The sequence below is a fragment of the Pan paniscus genome, chromosome 4 (genome assembly GCF_029289425.2).
Source record: "Pan paniscus chromosome 4, NHGRI_mPanPan1-v2.0_pri, whole genome shotgun sequence".
Taxonomy (NCBI): Eukaryota; Metazoa; Chordata; class Mammalia; order Primates; family Hominidae; genus Pan; species Pan paniscus.
The window spans coordinates 174,917,987-174,938,776 of NC_073253.2; the positions used below are offsets into that span (position 1 = coordinate 174,917,987).

Genomic DNA, 20,790 nt, shown 5'->3' on the forward strand with positions numbered 1-20,790 from the left:
AGAGGGTAAGTTACTGTTTTTCAAGTTTCTACACTGTTGGCCGGGCACGGTGGCTCACGCCTGTAATCCCGGCACTGTGGGAGGCCGAGGAGGGCAGATCACTTGAGGTCAGGAGTTTGAGACCAGCCTGGCTAACATGGGGAAACCCCATCTCTACTAAAAACACAAAAATTAGCCAGGTGTGGTGGCAGGTGCCTGTAATCCCAGCTACAAGGGAGGCTGAGGCATGAGAACTGCTTGAACCTGGGAGGTGGAGGTTGCAGTGAGCTGAGATCGCACCACTGCACTCCAGCCTGGGTGACAAAGGGAGACTCTGTCTCAAAAAAAAAAAAAAAAAAAGAAAAAGAAAGTTTCTACACTGTGCTAGGCATCATGGCAGATGCTCTATGTTAGAGCAGTCTGAAATGGGGGTGAGTTTGCTCCCTGGGGGACATCTGGCAATGTCTGGAGACATTTCTGACTGTGTGGCTGTGGTGCCGTGCTACTAGCATTTAGATGCTGCTAAACGGTCTATGATGCACAGGACAGCCCCCACAAGAAGGGACTGTCCAGTCCATGGTGTCAGTAATGCCCGATACTTTGAGAAATCCCATCACTACTGACATGATCTCTGGAGACAAAGGACAAATGGGGCATTACTGCCCAACTGTATACACTGAAACTGTGTTTGACAGTATATTTAAAATAAGATGACGTCGATCTCCTTTGGGTTGCAAGCTAAAATGAGTTCATCTGTTGGATCAAACTAAACTTTTTGTTCCATAAGGAGATCATTCTTTCATTCTTTTTTGAGACCAGAAACTATGTTATTTTCCAATAAAAAGCATAACCCTGGCTATACATGCTTCTCTTAAGCAAGGGCTAATGAAGGTCCTTGGTTACTCAAGTCAGTGTTGACCTGGCACCTGCCACAGCTGGACTCTGGCACGCCTGGTGACAGCCCCTGCCAGGCTGTGGTTGTCAACAGTTCTCCTTGGGCTCCAGTCACTGCCTGCCTTCTCTGCTTGCAACTTACCAACCCTCAAGAGATCAAAGTCAAACTTCAGGCTAAAGAACATAAGCAATGACATCGTTTTATATTATGCCAAGCACAGAGGAGTTTACGACTGGAACAGAGTCAACAGCATACAGCCTACCTTCTAAAGGTAGGTACTGGAATGAAGAACAATCATGTCCTTCTCTCTTTCTTCAGCCCATACTCATCGACCAACAGAAGCACCCTTTTAAAAGTGGACCATGCCAGGTGTGGTGACTCACACCTATAATCCCAGCACTTTGGGAGGCTGAGGCAGGAGGATCACTTGAGGCCAGGAGTTGAGACCCACCTGAACATCTTGTCTCTTCAAAACATAAAAAAGTGGCCAGGCACAGTGGCTCACGCCTGTAACCCCAGCACTTTGGGAGGCAGAGGCAGGTGGATCACCTGAGGTCAGGAGTTGGAGACCAGCCTGGACAACATGGTGAAACCCTGTCTCTACTAAAAATACAAAAAATTAGCCAGGGGTGGTGACGGGCACCAGCAATCCCAGCTACTCAGAAGGCTGAGGCAGGAGAATCGCTTGAACCTGGGAGGCGGAGGTTGCAGTGAGCCAAGATCGTGCCATTGTACTCCAGCTTGGGCAACAAGAGCAAAACTCCCTCTCAAAAAAACAAAAACAAAAACAAAAAAGTTAGCCAGGCATGGCGGTGTATGCCTGTAGTCCCAGCTACTCAGAAGGCGAGGTGGGAGGACTGCTTGAACCCAGGAGTTCGAGGTTACAGTAAGCTATGATTGCACCACTACACTCCAGCTTGGGCCACAGAGTGAATCCTTGTCTCTTAAATTTAAAAAAAGAAAAAAAAAGGCCTAGTAGAGTTATTTACCTTCTCTTCCAGGAGTTCTCTGAGATGGGTTAGACTTCTTAGTAATCTGGCAAAAAGGTCCTGTCGGGCTTACATGGTTACATGGCAAATACAGCCAGTGTTTTCTTGTGTGTCTTAGTCATGCCTCCTATTATGCCAATTATGTTATATTGTATTACACATACATATAATAATATACAAAAGTGGTAACAAATAAAATAGGAAACATACCACAATTCCCAGGGCCTTCAATATATTAAGTTTGCACATAGGACAGGTACAATGTTCACTAAGCCAGGGATCCACGCAGGATTTGTGGAAAACATGCCTATAAAATAATGGAGAGTTATGTCACAAGTTACATTCCGAGAAACTTATTAGGCCAAAATGGAAAGAAAGGGAATTTTCAGTTAAGTCTGCTTTTCCCCCTTTCAGGACATATTTTAAGCCCCAAGAGACAAATATTGGGAATTTATTAAAATATAACTTGCAGAAAATCTCCTGAGCCCAACCTCATATGTACAACACCGTGTAAGAACTGCTAAGTAGGATTTGGTTGTTTGGGCCTTTTATTTTACCAAATTCCAAAAAGGACTAATGGAAACTTAGAAAATTTATTAAGAATGAAAATAATCACACCTTATAAACCAGTTATGCTTTCTACAATAGCTAACATAGAAAAATGGAATTTCAAAAAGATACTAAATCATGGCTAAGTGAAGAGTTCTCTGTATAGTGATTAGTTTTATGGCACCCTGTTTGAATGCCATTTAAAACATCATTTTTAAAAACTTCTAAGCAACTTATGTTGAATGTTTATAAAAGCTACAGGGAAGCTGAAACTATTTTAAGGGGTAAACTGTGCCTAGATTCAAGTAACACTCAGCAATTTTCAGCTGAAATGTTAATGGGGGAGGATGGGAGATGTTCTCTCTTATTCAGGCAAGTAGGAAGTCAACAGTCTTGTGACTGGAAATAAGTCAGTCATACAGGGTTTTGCATTCTTAAAAAAAGGAACTTGTGCCCTCCGGAAGAGCTGCAGAAATTACTTCTCAAGCTCTAGCACCCGGCCCAGCAGCCTTCTGAAGCTCTGGAGTCCTGGCCAAACAGGGAGAAGGTGGGTGCCAGGACAGACGTTCAGGGCAGCTTTGGAAGAAACACTAATCTGAGTTTGGGATAAGATAAAAGAAATTTTTGTTTGTTTGTTTTTGAGACAGAGTCTCGCTCTGTCGCCCAGGCTGGAGTGCAGTCGTGCAATCTCTGCTCACTGCAAGCTCCGCCTCCCGGGTTCACACCATTCTCCTTAGCCTCACAAGCAGCTGGGACTACAGGCGCCCGCCACCACGCCCAGCCAATTTTTTGTATTTTTAGTAGAGACTGGGTTTCACTGTGTTAGCCAGGATGGTCTCGATCTCCTGACCTCGTGATCCGCCGGCCTCGGCCTCCCAAAGTGCTGGGATGACAGGCGTGAGCCACCACACCCGGCCAAGATAAAAGAAATTTTTAAGTAAGATGCCAAATTGAATCATGGTATATACCTTTACAACTCTGATTGTCAATTTCTAAGTTAATGTTATTTACAGCTGTTTAAAAATGCAGTTTTGATTTATAAAAAGAGGTCTAGAGAACTCAGTTTCTACTGGGATCTGGAACAAACATTCATGCTTACAACTTTGGCCTGAACAATATACACACACGTCTGCCTATCACTGTTTGATGGCCTTATACTCACTTCTTTGGGGACAGGAGTAAAGATCTTGAAGAATGAATTTATCAATCTAGTCTTAAATTCACAGACAATGAAATAACCAGAACCATCACCCCTGAAGGCATTTATTTAAACCTTAAAGCTTTTACCTAAGGGCTGGAAACCCACCAATCCATAGGTAAGCCCCAGATACATTCAGTACACCTAAGGCGTTATGTCTTGTTACTCGTAGCCTCTGTGTGTGGAGTGGTTCCTTACTCCAGGGTGTCCCCAGGGCCAGCTGGACTTTCCAGCAGGGGTCAAGTGCACTAATGCTGGCTACTGACAAACAAAGACCACAACAGGCTTCTTAACCCTTTTGGGGCATACAAACTCCCTTAGATCTGATAGAAGTTACAGAACCTCCCTCTGAAAAGTCACAGGGACGCAAATGCCTAGTACCTTGCATACATTTTCAGGAGGAGTACGGACCTATGCACTGGGTTAGCGCTAGGGTGGGGTGGCCGGGAGGGTGCTGCAGGTCAGGCCTACACGGGGTGGATAATGGGACTTGGCTGACTGACAGGTAATGGAAGACATATGATGCTGTGACCTCTGATGATCAGGGCTCTGGTGCAGGAACGGGAGGCATCCCGCTGGGGGTCGGGGGAGGCCTAGGTGCCGTGACTTCCAATCAGGGCTCTGGTGCAGGAACGGGAGGCATCCCGCTGGGGGTCGGGGGGATGGAGGTGTGGCTCTGGTGCTCCCTACTGGGGCCAGATTTTGCTTTTCCCTTTTCTTATTGTTCTTTCTTTTCTCTTACTATCCAGAAAGAACCAAATGGTATAATCCTCATATTTCATTTTTAAAGCTGCATGAGTGCAGTGTTCTCTGCCTGTTTCTTTAACCTGAAATTAGTTATAAATATGTTTGGGTTCTTGAGTAACTGTTTCCTTCTAGGATTATTGATATAAAAGAAGTGCCCACCCCTCTGTTTTACTAAACAATTAAAAATTTCTCCTCTAGGCTGTGGGGTACTATGAAGAAAAACAAAAAAGACCAACTGGTTCTCTGGTGGCAATTAGAAAACCTCCCTTCCTCAGCTAAACGAAAATCTGAAATATTTTTGGTCTTTAAAAAAAAGTTCCTTCAGGCTCTCCATCCACCCCATCCCTCTCTTACTCCTGACCCTACCTCTGAGCACTTAACACCCTTCCCTCCTGTCTTTCCAAATTCCCCGCTAGTCCAGCTTCTGTGCAACTCACCCAGAGATCTTCAGTCTCAAATTCCCATGGCACATCCCTCGCTTCCACAAAGCTGGGTGGCTGTTCTCTTCACCCATGGCCCTCCTCTCCTGTCTCTTCTGTGATCTCCACAGGCAGCTGCCCTGAACACGGCACCTTTTTCCCCTCATCACCCATTGTCTAACCCTCCTGCTAGTCTCTTCAGTGCAACTTTCACTGAACTCACTGTGGCCTTTTCTTCCCTTCTAGGCAAAGTTCTGCTACAACAGTCTGGTGCTCGGCAAACCACCTTTCTGCTGTGCAGAGGTCTCAGCTAAGGACTGGGCCAGGGGCGTTTAATCTACCTTGGGAAGTGTCTGGAGCAGTCAATGCAACACAGCATGTGGGCCAAGGCTGAGCACCTGCAGGGCCATCACACGGGCAGAGCGGCCCCGCCACCTGGCCATTCCCGCACGCCTGACCACGCTCGCCCTCACTACGGCTGTGGGCTCTCATTATGGAAGGTGCTCCATGGACACCCAGGAGGCCTCAGAAAGAGGCACCTGGGGCAAGTGGGGCCTTGAAAAGAAGTTCCCCACTCACGTGATAAAAACACACATAAATAAAAAACAGGCCCACCACACACAGGGTGGGTGGTGCATCGGGACGGAAAGCAGGTAACATGTGGACAGTGAAACATGAAAAGCACAAGCATACCAAGCGTCAACAAAGTCCTTTATTCCTATGAGAAATACTTGGGGATACAGAATGAGAAACAAATAGAACATGAAAGGAACAAACCCAGCAATCATGAAATTCAGCGCCCTCCCCTTTCCTATGTCCCACACATGCCATGAACTAGAGTCAGCAGAAGAGTGCTGCGGGAGGGGAGGCCTCTATATTGAAGGTGAGTTGCTCTCACAGCTCTGCAGCCTCTTGGTGCCGTGTAAGAACCTGGCAAATATAAAAGGATGCAGGATTATTAAAGGTCCCAGACAAGAACTCTCTTCTGCTAGCTGGGGCTGGCAGCAGTCTCTGTCTCTATGGACCCTCGGCTGCAGTGGAGCCTCAGACATCTGCGGCGGCCGGCCCCCCGCTTTAGCTCCTGAAGTGGCAATGGAAACACACGTTCACCCACGCGGCAACTCCACTTCTGAAAACGTACTTCTAACGACTACACACTCCGATGGCCGACCTCTAAGAGGTCTAATAAGACGAGGTGACAGTTCCTCTGTTTCTAAGACCTGCTGGCTAACATCCAAAGGAGAATCAGCCGTGATCACTGAGCTGAGGGGGAGGCCCCTCCGCCACGCCAACTGCCATCTGTCCACAGTAAACAGTGCGACAGAAGAGGAAAAGGAAAGGTCACGTGGCAAGAAGCAGGCAATCCATGAGAGGCTCGACAGCTCTGGATAGAAAGTCCTAGCTGAGCTTGTGACTCGTTAAGGAAAGATGGACACGAGGGTGTCCAGGCCCATCTCCCTCCCTCACGGAGGGAAGAGGCAGTGGGCAGGTGTGACAGCAGACGCTGTGGGGCGGTACTTGGAGGGCGACGGCTTTGAAAGAGTTTTACAAACTGGACTGGGAGATGCGAGTGTCACGAGATGCCGGCGAGTAGAGGCAGAACACTGGAAGGAGCAGCCAGCAGAACGAGGCCCCGAGGAAGGGAGAGGGCAGGCACGCAGCGGCGCGGGGAGGAGCGGCATGGACCGCAGCAGAGGCCTCTCCGGCCTGCGCACCCGGGTCAGGACGCTGAGGGAATTAAAGCCATTGCTTCCTCTGGGCAGTCAATGGTGAAGCGGTCCTCCGAGAGTGAAGAACAAGCGCGTGAGTTAAGGTGTTGAAGTAGAGTGAACACACCTGCAGGTGCTGCTGTGCCGAATGCGGAGCGCCTGGCTCTGCGCAGTGGCAGGCCCGGCGGGGAGGCTCTGTCTTGCCAAGTCTGTTCAGAGTCCCGTGGGAAGACGGTGAGGGAACAGAGCCGCTCAGCAACATGAGGTACAGAAAGCCACAGCAGGTAACACCGACTCTGGGCTGCAAAGACAACAGGGGCAGGGAGGCGTCCCAAGGCAGAAGGAATTCCGTAAGCGGCAGTTTGGTGAGCGCGAAGGCGCAGCTGTGCGAGTGGCATCTGCTGGGGGGAGGCTTGAAGAGCCGCGCACAGCCGTCCTCAGCTCGGCGGTTCTCATCTGGAGGCAGTTTTGGTTGTCACAACTGTGTGTGGGTGGGCGCTACTGACACCTAATGGGTAGAGGCCAAGGACACTGCCAGGCCCACACCCCCACACAATGACCTGGTCCCAAATGTCAACAGTGCCAAGGCTGAGAAATGCTGCTCTAGCTTAAAGACTGTCACAAGTACCGCTTGATGTGTAAAGTTAATTTTTGCTACACCTGATAACTGCACTGTCGCTACATGGCAGTGAGATGGCGTGCTGTGCTGAGCAGGCTGTGTGGTGCAGTCTCAGGGAAAGTTACAGCCTGGTGATGCGTGGAGTGTAAGAGGAACAAATAGCTGCTCAGTTCCACAGCAACAGGGAAAACTCTACACTCAGCCAGGGCAGTAAGCACAGCTAGTAACACAGTGACCCAGTACTGAAAGACAACCAAGTAACAGTACCATAGAGGGTGCAACGAAATTCCGTGAAGGGTGCCAAAAATTCTAACATTCACAAGCAGACCACAAACACAAGCCACTTCTATGGTGGCAGGTGCAGCGCAGAAATGGTTCAGATCAACCATGGCCTGGACCTTGGAGGCGGGCGTGGCTTTGCAGCACGACAATCGGGCGGGAACTTATAATTAAAGCGCATATGCCCGGCCTCCACCCGGGATGCTTCTGAAAGCCTCCCACTGACTCTGATGCACAGCCAGGTCTGGAAAGCAATGAACTAAATTTTAAAAAGAGGGCCAGACGTCAGGCTCACGCCTGTGATCCCAGCACTTCAGGATGCTAGGGTGGGAGGATACTTGAGGCCAGGAGTTCAGAGCGGCCTGGGCAACATAGTGAGACCCCAACTCTACAAAAAATAAAAATTATACAAAAGGAAAAAGATAACTCCGAATGAAACTGTGGAAAAGCCAACAGTGAAGGGATGAAGATAAGGGGATTAAGTTCCCAGCGTAACCTACCTCAGGCCGAGCCTCCCCTGAGGGAAGATCCCCTCATTCTAGTAATATACCCATGAATGGTTTTGGAGGCCCGTAGTTTTAGGTGCCATATGGTTCTGGAGGATCCTGGGCTGAAACGGCAAGACAGAATGTGGAGAGCCTTGGCTTCTCCTGGTCATTCCGGTGTTGAAGCAGGCAAGTGTGGATGACGCCTCCCTGTGTCCCGCTGGCCCTTCTCCTGATTTGCACTGGCGTATGCATTTCCTTTAGCCTCACGTTTAGCCCGTCAATGACTGCATGTGAAGGAAGACTGGCTGTTCCATAGTTTAATTTTCTAGAGGACAGCTTACATTTAGTTTTATAGATTTTCCTTTATATGTAAACTAGAATGACTGGACTTCCAGAATCTTGGATTTCTGTTTCAGTACATGTAATTCTTCTTCAGTTTGATTTTTTTTTTTAAAAAACAGATCTTCCTAGACTCAAAATAGATTACTTTGTAAGTAAAATAAGACCAGTAGCCTCATGGAGATAACAACTCACAATTATTTTATTAATTCACATGCTCCATATTATAAGGCTGGAGTTGTGTGGATGTCTTTTAAAGGGAAGGGAGGAGGAAGAGGCAAACTCTTTGGTTTTAGGCTTCTTGGCAGGTGACTTCCTATTTATCCAATTGACACTCAGAACTGTGTATCTTAGTTTCATGCTCCCCAGCTTGAGAGGAGCCACGGGAGAAACCAACATGCTGTTTCCAGGGCACCCAGGCACAGGCGAGTCCTTTCCTCATGGAGGAAGGCTTGGTCCTATGTGGGGAGCACCACATTAAAGGCAGGCCTTGACACAGCTCTGCCATTTCTGAATTGTGCCACCCTGGAACCTGCTATCGGCTCACCATCCTTCACTGTACAACGGGGAAAACACACCCTCTTAGGACTGTTGGGAGAATTATAGGAGACAGTGAGTATAGTCTGCTCAGAGCAGAGCATCTGAACCACAGCAGGCACAAAGCAGGTATCAGTTCTTTCCATTTTGCATAATCCAGGTTTAGAAAAAGATTTAATCCAAGTCCCTGGAGTTGCTGTACCCAGAGACAGGTGAGCTCCATGGAAGTCTCACTGAAGGGCTTAGAGATGTAGTCTAAGATGGAGAGGAACAAGGGGCTGTTTTTGAAACCCACAGGAATCACAAAACAATGCCAAGTACAGTGACTCATGCCTGTAATCCCAACACTTTGAGAGGACAAGGCAGGAGGACTGCTTGAGCCCAGGAGTTCATGTTCAGCTGTGCGCAACATAGTGAGAACCCCATCTTTAAAGAAAACAGGCCGGGTGCGGTGGCTCACGCCTGTAATCCCAGGACTTTGGGAGGCTGAGGCAAGCAGATCACCTGAGGTCAGGAGTTCAAGACCAACTGGCCAACATGATGAAACCCCGTCTCTACTAAAAATACAAAAATTATCTGGGCATGGTGGTGGGTACCTGTAGTCCCAGCTACTCGGGAGGCTGAGGCAGGAGAATGGCATGAACCCAGGAGGCGGAGCTTGCAGTGAGCCGAGATTGCGCCACTGCACACTCCAGCCTGGGTGACAGAGCGAGACTCCGTCTCAAAAAATAAATAAATAAATAAATAAATAAATAAATAAATAAATAAATAAATAAAAGAAAACAAACATAAAAAGATAAACGAAACCATAGAACAAGAATTCTCGACCTCAACACTCCTAGGCTGTGTCTGGGGAGTCTGGAGGCCGCGTGCCACATCGCATATTGGCTACACCTCGGAAGGCCGTGCAACCCGCACCTGCTGAACAGCACCACTCCCTGCTGGCAATGCACAGCGGACTTGGCCTCCAGAAAGCCACGGGGTGGGTAGCGCTCAAAAGCAAGGGAGATGCCCGCCCTGAAAAGGAGGCATACAAAGCACATTAATATCATTCTTTCTCAAACAAATGAAGTTGACATACTTGCAGGGGAGAATTCGGACGACATCATTCTGCTTATAGCTCTCTATGCAGACTGCACAATGATCAAAGTCTGGGTCAGTTTCCTAAAATGAAAAGTACAGAAACAAAAAGTCACACGCTGCAAGTATATAAATGGTTGGGATGCAATTCAGCTCAGAATCTTTCTGTGGCTACTATGGTAAGCAAGTGTTATAAAGTGAAAAATGATTAAAATTAATTTGTTTTTATTTGCCTAACTATATTGGCCCAAATTATGTCTAAGTCAATCTATTTTGTTTTAAAAATTATAACAATCTATATTAATTTTGTTATGATATGTCTTACAAAAATTAAGTCGGAATTCTAATTTTTTCAAGGTTAGAATCAGCTTGGACCATCATGATCTCCCCATCCCTCATTTCCCCTGCATTACTTATTGGTCTGAAGAGGTTTCACTGCTATGTTTGACACAGCCTGGAAGCTCACCAGGATGTTCACTTAAACACACACCTAAGTACAGACAGGAAAGATGGTGAGTTGAATCCCAGCAGACTGCTGTCTAGAAACCCACCCCAAGAATGGGAGCTGTGAATCTGGTCACAGATTTGGGATGGAGAAGGGTCATTGGCTCAATTCAATACTCGGTCTTCATTAAGAGTGAGAAAGAGTCAGCCAGGTATTCAGACACCAGATTAATTGATTTCCTTCCTCCTAGGACTGAGAAGGGGTTTTGCAAAAGTTGTCATAAAACAAAACATGCCAGGAACCTAAGCCAAGAAAACAGACTATTTGCTGTGTCACTGTCACTTGGACTGAAACTCAGTGAACAACTCTTGCCAGGTCTAGGAGGTACAAACTAAGATGAATTGGCTTTAATAATTAAAGGAAATAACTGTGCTGGCCCGGGATACAAAGTCAGATGGGTAGGTTAAATCCGCTCCAGGGAATTTCATACTATTGTGGCAGCTGAGGCTACCAGGCCAAGAAGGCATCTACACTGTCACCGTGGTCACCACTCCTCTGCCACTGAAATGCAAGCCGTTTTGATGCTGCTTCTATTTTCTTAAGTGATTTCCCCCTTTTCTGTTTCTTTGGTGTACAATAAAGTTCACTAAGAATGTCTTCACCCTCTGAAGCTGTTTCAAAGGCAACTAGATACGGTGGTATCAAGACAATGGGAATATAATGGGTAAAGTCCAAGAAATTGGTAAAACTTAGGAAGACAGAGAATCATATGAAATTATCCTTCCAGGCACAAGTCTGTGCTTAAATATTAGAATTGGGTGTGGGGCAGGAGACAGTTTTCGTTTTATGCCTTTTGAGATGCCATTTTCCCATTCTAGATAACCTTGAATACTCTGAATGTAGGGGCAGCACTAAGATGCAACTGTGTCCTTCTAGCGGAGAAGCAGGGCTCTACCATAACTAGAGCTCTGAGGCGGGATGTCAGTTAGAGGTCTCCGCCACAGCATCCTGACACTGCCTCTCTCCCTTGGTCCTCCAAGCCACCAGGGATGACCCTGACATACTTTGCTCTTCTTTCAAACTGCTCAACCCATCGTAAAGAGAGCACCTTTTTAGGTGAAACTCCCTAGAAATGCAGGTCTTCAACTCTCCATGTATCTAGTGAAAAAATAAAACAACAAAAGAGACATAGCAAAGTCCCAGGAAGTACAGGAAGAAAACACATCTCCTGGCTTTTTAACGCACAAATGGTCCCACCAGAATTCTCTGAAAATGCATGCTAGGTTTTAGCAGAAGAAAACTCTGTAGGAAAACACAGCTAGAGTTACTGTAAGAAGGTAGTTTAAAATAAAGCATTAGGTGGTGTAGTTGGAGAAAATCTAATGAATGAAATGTAAACAATTAGGGTGTGTCCTCTCCCACCAAACAAAAACAAAACTGCTGGATTATTTTTACGGTGCTGAAGTTGTTTCATGACTGTACCTTGTCACCCTTCTTTACTGTCCTGGTTGTCAATTTACTGATGGCTTTCTTGGCTGCATCTCCGAGACGACGCTATGAAAATTGCAAATAAAAACAGATATTAAGTGTAAGATCTCCGAATGACGTACTTTATTTTTAAGCAATTAAAAGTATAAAGTCTCTATTTTACTACATCCCTCTCCATGTCCTACATATAAGAGAATGATAAAATAGAAAAACTGGTGGCTGTATCAAGATTCAGCATTCTGGTTGAAAAGTAAAAAGTGTTAGAACACCCTGTTAGGTCAAACAGAAATATAGAAATATAGGTCTTCAATTCTCCAGCAGTAAAAAAGTTAGGTGTCATAATTGCTGCATTTTGTGTCGAATAAACATTTGAAACATCACAGCACTATCAAACCTACTTCTTGCACACTCCAGAGCCACTCCTGCTGCTCCAATGGCTTTTGGATTCTGCTCAACGAATGATCACCATTAGGTGTGTAAATGCCGTCTTATTAAGGGAAACCTTGACCGCTCCTTGAAATTGCTTATCGCATCATCAAGTGTGAAGAGAAGGAATGCGTCACAGCTCCGCTTCTGGCTTGCTATACTATCATCCTCTGGGATCCTGGGAAGGTGTACTTACCTTCCAGGGTTGAGCTGTTTTCATTATCTGTAAGGGTGAGGGCAGAGAATCTCCAAGGCTGGATTTATGCAACATTCTCCCAGACACTGCTAGCACTGCTTGGCACCAACAACCCACAGATGAAGAGATGGTGATCCCTACCCTGGAAAAGCTCACTGAACTGGGACAGTTGCGTTAATGGTGTATACTCAAGCATGCCCAGGGCCAGGTGGCAGCACAGAGGAGGCGACCAGGAGGGGTGGGGCGAGGCAGGGGAGGAACATCAGGGAAGGTCTTGAGGAGTCGAGGCCTGGACTAAGACTGGGAAGGGGTTAGATGGGAAAGGCGTAGGGTTAGGAGGGGGTTCCGGGTGTAGGGGTAGGAGTGGGTTCCAGGCAAAGTAATAATCTAGTAAAGATAAACAGGTGTAAAGAACAGGTATGTGAAGAAAACTAAGGTGAGCATCTGCTTTCCTGTTCAAATTAGAAAGCTTTGTGCATCAGAGGGCCCTAGGAACACTCACACTGGGACAAGGGGCAAAAACCGCGACTGTCCCAGGCACATCAGGGAGACGTCACTCTAGACACATCCAGGCCTTACACTGCGGGAAAAGGCAGATGCTGCTCCTGACAGAGCAAGGCGGGGACCAAAACAACGGACATCTTAAGAATGTTAAAAACCCATAGAAACATGTAAGAAAAAATTTAGGGGAAAGTTTTAAACACACAAAAGAACAGAGAATGATTTAATAAAGCCTTCCCTATGTATCTAACATCCGGCTTCCATTACCAGTACTTTACTTCTATTTTTCATCTGTTTCCCTCTTTACTGTGTTAGATGATTTTGAAGCATATGGCAAGCATCACATAATTTCACCCATAAGCACCTCTAATAGACACGGGCTTTTGTTAGATGCCACCGTCTTTCCTAACAAAAGTAACAATGATTAATCAACATTATCCAATACTCACACTATACTACAATTTCCCTAGGTGTTTACAGAATGTCTTTAAGCAGCTGGCTTGTTTGAATCAAGATACAAAATCCACACACTGCGTGTGGCTGCTCCGTCTTTGAAGCCTAATCTATGAGTCCCTTCTGTCACGCTGGTTTTAAACCACCTTATGGAGATATAATTGACTTAAAATAGACTGCATATATTTAAAATCTACACTCTGACATATATTTAAAGTTACAGTTTGAAGTTGCATATGAAATCTACACTGTTTTCATGACCCATGAAAACCTAACTACAATCAAGACAGTGTATCTACCACATCCCCAAACCTCTTTGTGCCCCTTCCTAATTCCCTCCTCCCGCCACCCCATCCCTCCATGATCTACTTTTTGCTGTAACAGTTTGCAACGTCATGAGTTTTCCATAAATGGAGTAGATACAGTATGTACTACCGTGTGTACGGCTTCTTTGACTCAGCATGATTATCTTGAGATTAAGCCACCTTGGTGCATGTTTCAACAGTTAACTCCTTTCTAATGTTATCTAGTATCCCACTGAAGAGATGGCCCACAATATCCTTTCACCTGTTGATGGGACATCTGCACTGTGGTCCAGTTTTTGGCTGTACTGAAAAGCTGACAACAACATTCTCAATTCTTTGCATGGACATATGCTTTCTTTTTTCCTGAGGTAAATACTACAAGTAGAAAGATGGGCTCACCTGATAGTTGTCTGACTTTTATTTAAGAGACTGCCAAAGTGTTTTCCAAACTGGGCATATTATTTCACATTTGCAACAGCAGTACATGAAAATTATAGTTCCTCCACATTCTCACCAACGCTTGGTATGGTGAGATTTTGTGTTTTGTTTTGTTTTTAAGACAAGGTCTTGCTCTGTTTCCCAAACTGGAGTACAGTGGTGCAAACACGGCTCACTGCAGCCTTGACCTCTGGGGCTCACTCAAGTGATTCTCCAGCTTCAGCCTCTGGAATAGCAGGAACTACAGGGGTGCACCACCATGACCAACTCATTTTTTAATTTTTATTTTTGTAGAGACGAGGTCTCACTATGTTGCCCACGCTGGTCCCAAACTTCTTGGCTCAAGCAATCCTCTTACTTCGGCTTCCCAAAATGCTGAGATTACAGGTGTGAGCCACGGCATGCAGCCTCCTTACAGTTTTAATTTGCATTTCCCTATTGTAATGATGTTGACCATCTTTTCATGTACTTATTGGCCATGTGTACATTGTCTGTGGTGGAGTGTCTGTTCATGTGTTTTGCCTATATTTCTGAGTTGTTTTGTATTATTGACTTTTGAGAGAACATTATATATTCCAGATAAAAATCCTTTTGCATGTATTTTCCCTCACTTTATGGCAGTTTTTAATTTGATGAAGTCGATTAATCATTTTTTCATTGGTAGACTGTGCTCTAGTATCATATTAAGGAAGCTTTGCCTATTTCAAGGTTACAAAGACTTCCCCGTTTTCTATTCTAGAAACTTTATAGTTTCATACTTTGTATTTAGGGTTCTGACTCATTTTGTGTATTCTGTCAGGTACAGATGAACTTTTTTTTTTTTTTTTTTTGCATATGGACATACAATTGTTCTAGAATCATTTGTTGAAAAGGTTGTCCATTCTCCACAGAATTACCTTTCTAAATCTGTCAAAAACCAGTTGTCCATAAATGTGTGGGTCTATGTGCGGACACTATTGTACCATGCATCTATTTGTTTACCATTAAGGAAATACAATCCTGTCCTGATTTCTGAGGCTTTGTAATAGATCTGAAATTAGGTGGTGTTAACCATCCCACATTTCCTTTCTATTCTAACATCCTTGTGGTTTTTCTTGATATTTTGCATTCCCATATGAACTTTAGGATCAGTTTGTCCATCTGTATGATAAAAGACATCAGGGATTTACAATGAGATTGTGCAGAATGTATACATCCACTTGGGGAGAACTGGCATCTTAACAACATTAAGTCTTCCACTGAACACTGTGTATGTGTCTCTCCACCTACTTAGTTCTTGATTAATTTCCTCAGCAATAGTTAGTTTTCACTACATAGGGCATATTGCATATTTTGTCAGATTTATTGTTAAGAATTTCCGATTTGTTGATACTATGGAAAATGAGATTTCTTAAAATTTAACTTTCTTAGAGATAGGGTCTTGTTATGTTGCCCAGGCTGGACTCAAACTCCTGGGTTCAAATAATCTTCCTACCTCAGCCTCACGAGTAGCTGGAACTACAGGTGTGCACCATCTGCTTGATGAAAATGCATTTTTTAAAACCAATTCAATTATTCATTACTCATATATAGAAATAAAATTAATTCTTTCATATTGATCTTGTATCATGGAACCTTGTTAAATCTACTGTTGGTCTTTTTCATAGATTCCAACATATCTTCTACACAAAATTTCTACAGAAAATAATGTTGTCTGTAAATGAAGACAGCTTACTTCTCCATTTCCACAATGGATGCCTTTTACGTCTTTTCCTTTTTACTTACTGTGCTGGCTAGAATCTAAAGAACAACGCAGAAACAGAAGTGATCAGAGGACACATTCTTCTCTTGTTCCTAATGTTAGAAAAAAGAATTTAGTCATTCACCATTAAATATAATGGTGGCTGTCAGTTTTTCATAGATGCCCTAATAGTTTGAGGAAAGTTTAAAAATCAGGAATCGATGTTGGACTTCGGCAAATATCTTTTCTCCATCTATTGAGATCATACAGTTTTAGCTTTTTTGGCCTGCTAATATGGTAATAATACATTAATTTTTGAATGTTAAATGAAACTTATATTCCTGGAGTAAACATCACCTGGTCATGATGAATTTATATATATTGTTAAATATAATTTGCTAAATTTTTTAGAATTTTTGCATCTATGTTCAAGAGGGGTCCTGGTCTGTAGTTTTGTTTTGTAGTATTTCTGTCTAGTTTTGGTATTAGGAATGATACTGGTGCCATACAATGAAATTGGAGGTATTCCTGCCTTTTCCACATAAGTTAAGCATTTGAAATTAAAATCTGAAATGCTCCTAAGTATGAAACATTTCCAGTGCCAACATGAAACTCAATGGAAATGCTCACTAGAGCATTTTGCATTTCAGAATTTTGGATTTGGTATGCTCAAACGGTAAGTATAATGCAAATATTCCAGAATCTGAAAAATTTCTGGTCCAAAGCATTTTGGATAAAGGGTACTCAACCTATAGTTTGTTTGATATTGTTATCATAGCTGCCCCTTGAACAACATGGAAACACCCATCTCCATCAAGTCATCTCCTATTAATTTAATTACTCTGGTGTAGTATCTATTTGCTCTTGAATTTCTTCAACATCCTCATCTTGAAACCCTTTACCCCCTAACTTTTTTTTTTTTTTTTTTTTTTTTTTGCCATATCCACAATCTGTTTCATGATTTCCTTGACTGGCTCTATCATAAATCCTGTGAAATCATGTACTACGTCTGGACACAGTTTTCTCCCATAGAAATCTTTTGTTTAGACTTTCATGGCATTTCCTATAATAATAATGACATCTTCAACAGTGCCATCTTTCCAGACTTTTGTGATGTTTTATCTGGATTCTATTCTACAGCATTAAATGCTTTACATAGCACACTGTGCATACTAAGCCGTAAGGGTCCTTAGGACCCCCTGCTCCAGAGGTTGAATTAGAGGCATGTCTGGGGTCAAGAAGACCACTCTGAAGCCTTCAGTATTGAATTCATGGGGTTCTGGGTGGCCAGGGGCATTATCCAATATCAAAAAAACGTTAAAAGGCAGTCCTACCCTGGCAAGGTACTTCCTAATTTCAGGGACAAAGCACTGATAAAACCAATTCAGAGGGTTCCCACTATTCGGTCCTCCCTGTTTTGCAATTAAAAACCGGCAGATGGTATTTATAATTTCCCTTCCAGGCTGGGGTTTAGTAGCTTTATCAATAAGGGCAGTCTTGATCATAGACCTGACTGCATTTGCACAAAACAAATGCCTGAAGTCTTAATTCTCTCTTCTCTACCTTACTAATAAACGTCCTTTGTGGCACATTCCCCCCAAATAGGGCACTTTCATCAATATTAAAAATCCGTTCACAAAAATAACCTTTCTCCTCAATGATTTTCTTAATGAAATCTGGGAACCTGACCTGACTGCTACTTCTTGATCGTCAAAAGCTACTTCTCCTGTTATCTTGTCATTTTTAAAGCCAAATCTCTTTCTAAACTTTTCAAACTAACGTTTGCTGCCATTAAGTTCTCCAGTGCTATATCCTTTGCTTTCCTTTTAAGTTGTCATATAATGACTTTTCTTTTCCTCAAATCACATTGGATACTACAGGTATGCCTTCCTTATAGAAATCCTGCACCCACATAAAAGCTGCAAAAGGTATTTAGCAAAAAGTATGAAGTTTTTGTGCCTGTTGGTGTAGCTATAGCAATGGCTTCATGAATAGATCTTTCTGTTCTCTTGTGTGTTTTACAATGATATGCTAAGTCATTCTTTGTGAAATGGCAGCACCTGCAGCTGAAGACCTCTATCTATGGTACAAATCAAGCAATACAACTTTTTCTTGTAACGTCATGACTTCTCTCCGCTTCTTGGGAGCATTTCCAGCAGCACTATGGCACTTCATACAGGTCCCATGGTGTAATATTCAAGATTCATGATACTGCACTAAACACATTGAAAACTACGTGAGAACCACAAGAGGTCACTTTTACTGCAATAATCAACCTAATGGAGGGACGAACTACTCATAAGCGTATGTCACATGACATTTCAAGTGGACACTGGCAACACTGGTGATCACAATAGCAACAGGTGGCTATGAAATTATTACATTAATACAGTACGTACTACTGTTAATTTTATGCGGTTATGATTTAACATGGTTTACATTTCTTCCAACTGTGAATGGTGCCATGTATTTAATAATTTTTAACTTTTTACAATGGATTTTTGTATATTTTATGATAGTAAATGATCAAATAGACTAGTATCTACATGTATTTTATACATGATGACATACATTTCTCCATTTTTGTGTGATCTCTTCAATTTCTTTCATCAGTATTTGAGAATATTGGTTAAATTTATTATTCTTATGTATTTTATTTTTATGTGACTATTGCAAATAGGACTGCTTTCTTGATTTCCTTATTACCCAGTTTGTTACTGGTGTACAGAAATGATACTAACTTTTGTACACAAACTTTGTATTCTCCAACTTTACTGAATTTATCAGGTTTATGAGTTTTTGGTGAACTCTTTGTTTTTTTTCTACATATGGTCACATAACCTGAAAAGGGAGACAACTAACATTCTCTTTATGATATGGATGCCCCTTCCTCCCTTCCTTTCCTTCCTTCCTTCCTTTCTTCTATTTTTCTTTCTTAGAGACAGGGTCCCTGCTCTGTCACCCAGGCTGGAGTGTAGTGGCGTGATCATGGCTCACTGCAGCCTGGACCTCCTGGGCTCAATCCATCCTCCTGCCTCAGCCTCCTGAATACCTGGGACTATAGGCACACACCACCACACCTGGCTAATTTCTATATTTCTTGTGGAGAAAGGGGTCTCCCCACATTGCCCCGGCTGGTCTTGAACTACTTGGCTCAAGTGATCCGCCTACCTTGGTCTCCCAAAGTGCTGCGATTACAGGTGTGAGCCACCGAGCTTGGCCACCTTTTATTTCTATGTTCTGACTGCTCCGGCTATGACTTCCAGCACTATGTGGAACAGAGGGGGTGGTAGGTAGAAGTGGGCATCCGTCTCTTGAACCAGTTCTTAAAGGAAAGTCTTTCAGCTTTTCCTAATCAATATGATGTTAGCTGTGGGTCATGTGTATCTTTCACTATATTGAAGTATGTTACTTCTATACCTAATTTGCAAAGAGTGTTGAATTTTATCAAACGCCTTTTCTGTGTCTATTGAGAATCTGGTATTTGTTGTTCCTTTATTCTGTTGATGTGAAACATCATGACTATTGACTTGCAAATGCCAAAACATCCTTCCATCCCCGGGACAAATCCCACGTTATATTGCTGTATTATCTTTTTGATGTGTTGTTGGATTCACTTTGCTTCGTACTGGGTTGAGGCTTTTTGTGTCTATGTTCAAGGACATTGGCCTGCCATTTTCTTATTTCGTTGTGCCCTTGTCTGGTTTTAATATTGGAATAATTTGGGTCTGGTAGAATGAGTTAGAAAGAATTCTCTCTTCTTTCATTTTTTGAAATAGTTTCAGAAGAACTGACGTTAATTCTCCTTTATAAATTTGATAGGATTTGGCAGTAAAGCCATCTGGTCCTGAGTTTTTGTTGAGGGATCATTACTATTTATTGTTCTGTTCATGTTTTCTATTTCTTCTTGGTTCAATGTTGGTAGGTTGTATGTGGCTAGGAACGTATCCATTTTCTCTAGGTTTTCCAGTATGTTAGTGTATAATTCTTCACAAACCTCTAATGATCCTTTGTATTTTGTTGGTTTCAGTTGTAATGTCTCCTTTTGCACTTCTGATTTTATTTGAGGCTTCTTTTAGCCATTTATCTATTGAAAAACCAAATTTCATTGTGTTGATCCTTTGTATTGTGTTTTTAGTCTCTGTTTCATTTAGTTCTATGCTGATCTTTATTATTTCTTTCATTCTACCAATTTTGGGTTTGGTTTATTCTTGCTTTTCCAGTTCCTTGAGGTGCATAACTGGGCTCTTCATTTGAAATATTTCTAATTGTTTGATTTAGGCATTCATTGCTATAAACACTTCCCTCTTAGCACTGCTTTTGCTGTATCTTGTAGGTTTTGGTATGTTTTATTTCCATTTTCATTTATTTCAAGAACTTAAGAAATATCTTTCTTAATATATTCATCAACCTTACGGCAGTTAGTGATCATGTTGTTTAGTTTCCACGTAGATACTGTTTCCAAAGTTCCTCTGGTTATTGAGTTTTATTCCACTGTGTTCTAAGATGCATGATATGATTTCTATTTTTAAAAATTTGTGGAGACTTGTTTTGTGGTCTAATATATAGTGTTTCTAAAGAATGTTCCATATGTTGAGGAAAATGTGTATTCTGCAGCAATTTGATACAGTGTTCTGTAAATGTCTGTTACGTCCATTTGGTATACAGTACAGTTCAAATCCAAGTATTCTGTTAATTTCTGTCCAGATGATCTGTCCAATGTTGACAGCGGGTGTATTAGTCTGTTTTTATGCTGCTATGAGGAAATACCCCAGACTGGGTAATTTATAAAGAAAAGAGGTTTAATCAACTCAGTTCTGCATGGCTAAGAAGGCCTCAGGAAACTTACAATCATAGCAGAAGGCACCTCTTCACAGGGCAGCAGGAGAGAGAATGAGTGCCAGCAGGAGAAACACCAGACGCTTATAAAACTATCCCATCAGATCTTGTGAGAACTCACTCTCTATCACGAGAACAGCATGGAGTTAACC

General features: G+C 43.1%; 1 protein-coding gene across 4 annotated transcripts in view; it reads right to left on the reverse strand.

The window, feature by feature from the left end:
- The window catches only part of RNF130 (ring finger protein 130), a 160,203-nt gene that overhangs the window by 57,462 nt on the left and 81,951 nt on the right, over nucleotides 1–20,790 (reverse strand). For all 4 annotated transcript variants that reach the window (XR_008625486.2, XM_034961216.3, XM_014345187.4 and 1 more), the window contains exons 4-6: nucleotides 11,755–11,826; nucleotides 9,829–9,911; nucleotides 2,074–2,170 (exon numbers count right to left, since the gene is read on the reverse strand). Coding sequence is in view for 3 of the 4 variants with exons in the window: in XM_034961216.3 (XP_034817107.1) it covers nucleotides 2,074–2,170; nucleotides 9,829–9,911; nucleotides 11,755–11,826 (252 nt within the window). In the remaining variant the exon portion in view is untranslated. The remainder of the gene's footprint in view (nucleotides 1–2,073; nucleotides 2,171–9,828; nucleotides 9,912–11,754; nucleotides 11,827–20,790) is intronic.